The sequence below is a fragment of the Gekko japonicus genome, unplaced genomic scaffold (genome assembly GCF_001447785.1).
Source record: "Gekko japonicus isolate JY-2015 unplaced genomic scaffold, Gekko_japonicus_V1.1 scaffold1383, whole genome shotgun sequence".
NCBI classification, from domain to species: domain Eukaryota; kingdom Metazoa; phylum Chordata; class Lepidosauria; order Squamata; family Gekkonidae; genus Gekko; species Gekko japonicus.
This window is the reverse complement of record NW_015162523.1, coordinates 261,634-262,975: the sequence shown is the minus strand read 5'-3', so window position 1 is coordinate 262,975 and position 1,342 is coordinate 261,634. Positions and strand designations below refer to the sequence as shown.

Here is a 1,342-nt window from a genome sequence, read left to right as displayed (position 1 = left end):
CACCCGGGGGAACTGCGTTCCCCCGCGTTCCCCCCCCGAAATGACCTCTGATGTGCATCATTGCTTACTCCATAGGGAGCCGTCAGTGCAGAGGTGCAATTCCTCATTTATGGGCATGGGAACCAAATGGCAAAAAAAAAACCCGACTCACCTGTGGTTCTGATCACATAGTGATGGGCTGAGCTCAGAGCGACAAAGGGATGCGTGATCTCGCAACTATGTGTCAAATTCCTCCGGAGGAAATAGCCTTGTTTCCCCTCCGCTTCAGCTCTCGCATGTGACCGCAGCCTTAAAGAGACAAGAGCAATCCAGACAGGGTTTTCTGGTTGTTCAGCAAGCGTATCTTTTTTTTTGGGGGGGGGGGGTATTTTTTCATTTGTGTATGTGTGTGTGCACCCATGCCTGGAAGTCATGGCGATCTCTGGCGACTCCTGCTGGGGCATGGAGGATATTCAAGAAGTGGCTTGATTTCCTGACTCTGCCTCCCGGCCCTGGGATTCCTTGGAGGTCTCCCATCCAAATACTTGCAAAGGTCGGCCCTGCTTAGCTTCCGAGATCTGATGAGATTGGGCTTGCCTGGGCTATCCAGGTCAGGGCAGGATCCTGCGTTCTTGGCCAACGTTTTGATTTCCCCCTTGAGATGTGATTCCCTTTGTTACGTAGACTCGAGGGGGTCTCGTTTTTCCTCCATGAACTGCAGGCTATGGAAGGTCGGTAGTTCAGCAGTTTGAGACCCGGCTGCCGCATGACGGAGTGAGCTCCCGTCTCTAGTTCCAGCTCCTGCCAACCTAGCAGTTCGAAAGCAAGAAATTGCAAGTAGATAAATAGGGACCACTTCGGTGGGAAGGTAACAGCGTTCCTTGCGCCTTGGTGTTTAGTCATGCCGACCACATGACCATGGAAACATCTTCGGACAGCGCTGGCTCTTCGGCTTTGAAACGGAGATGAGCATCGCAACCCTAGAGTCAGATTTGACTGGCTTTCGAGCAAGGGAACCTTTACCTTTACCTGTGATATTGCATTGGGCACACTGGAGCAGAGCAGCATCTGCCCCGATGCATGCATCATCTGCAAGAATTCCTGTCTGCAGGTGCCGCTGGCTGTAAGGGCATTGCCTGCCAGTGGGGAACCTTCCGCTTTCCCGTGTCTCAGGAGCCTCCCTGAGACTTCCCAGAACAATGTTGTGCCCCCTTCCCCGCTACAGAACCTGCTGCAACGTCTGCGTCTCCAGGAGCACCAGCGCAGCCAGCAACTACAAAGCCTGGAGGAGGAGGAGGAAGAGGAAGAGGAAGGTGAGAGCGGCACTTCTGAGGCCAGCTCTCCCACGATCCTTCGGAAGAGA

At 53.8% G+C, this 1,342-nt stretch overlaps 1 protein-coding gene across 1 annotated transcript in view; it reads left to right on the top strand.

Moving 5' to 3' along the window:
- PLEKHG5 (pleckstrin homology and RhoGEF domain containing G5) overlaps positions 1–1,342 on the top strand; it is a 75,255-nt gene that overhangs the window by 65,577 nt on the left and 8,336 nt on the right. The window contains exon 19 of the mRNA XM_015406262.1: positions 1,205–1,342. This exon is cut by the window's right edge and continues 15 nt beyond it. Within this exon, the coding sequence (XP_015261748.1) occupies positions 1,205–1,342 (138 nt within the window). The remainder of the gene's footprint in view (positions 1–1,204) is intronic.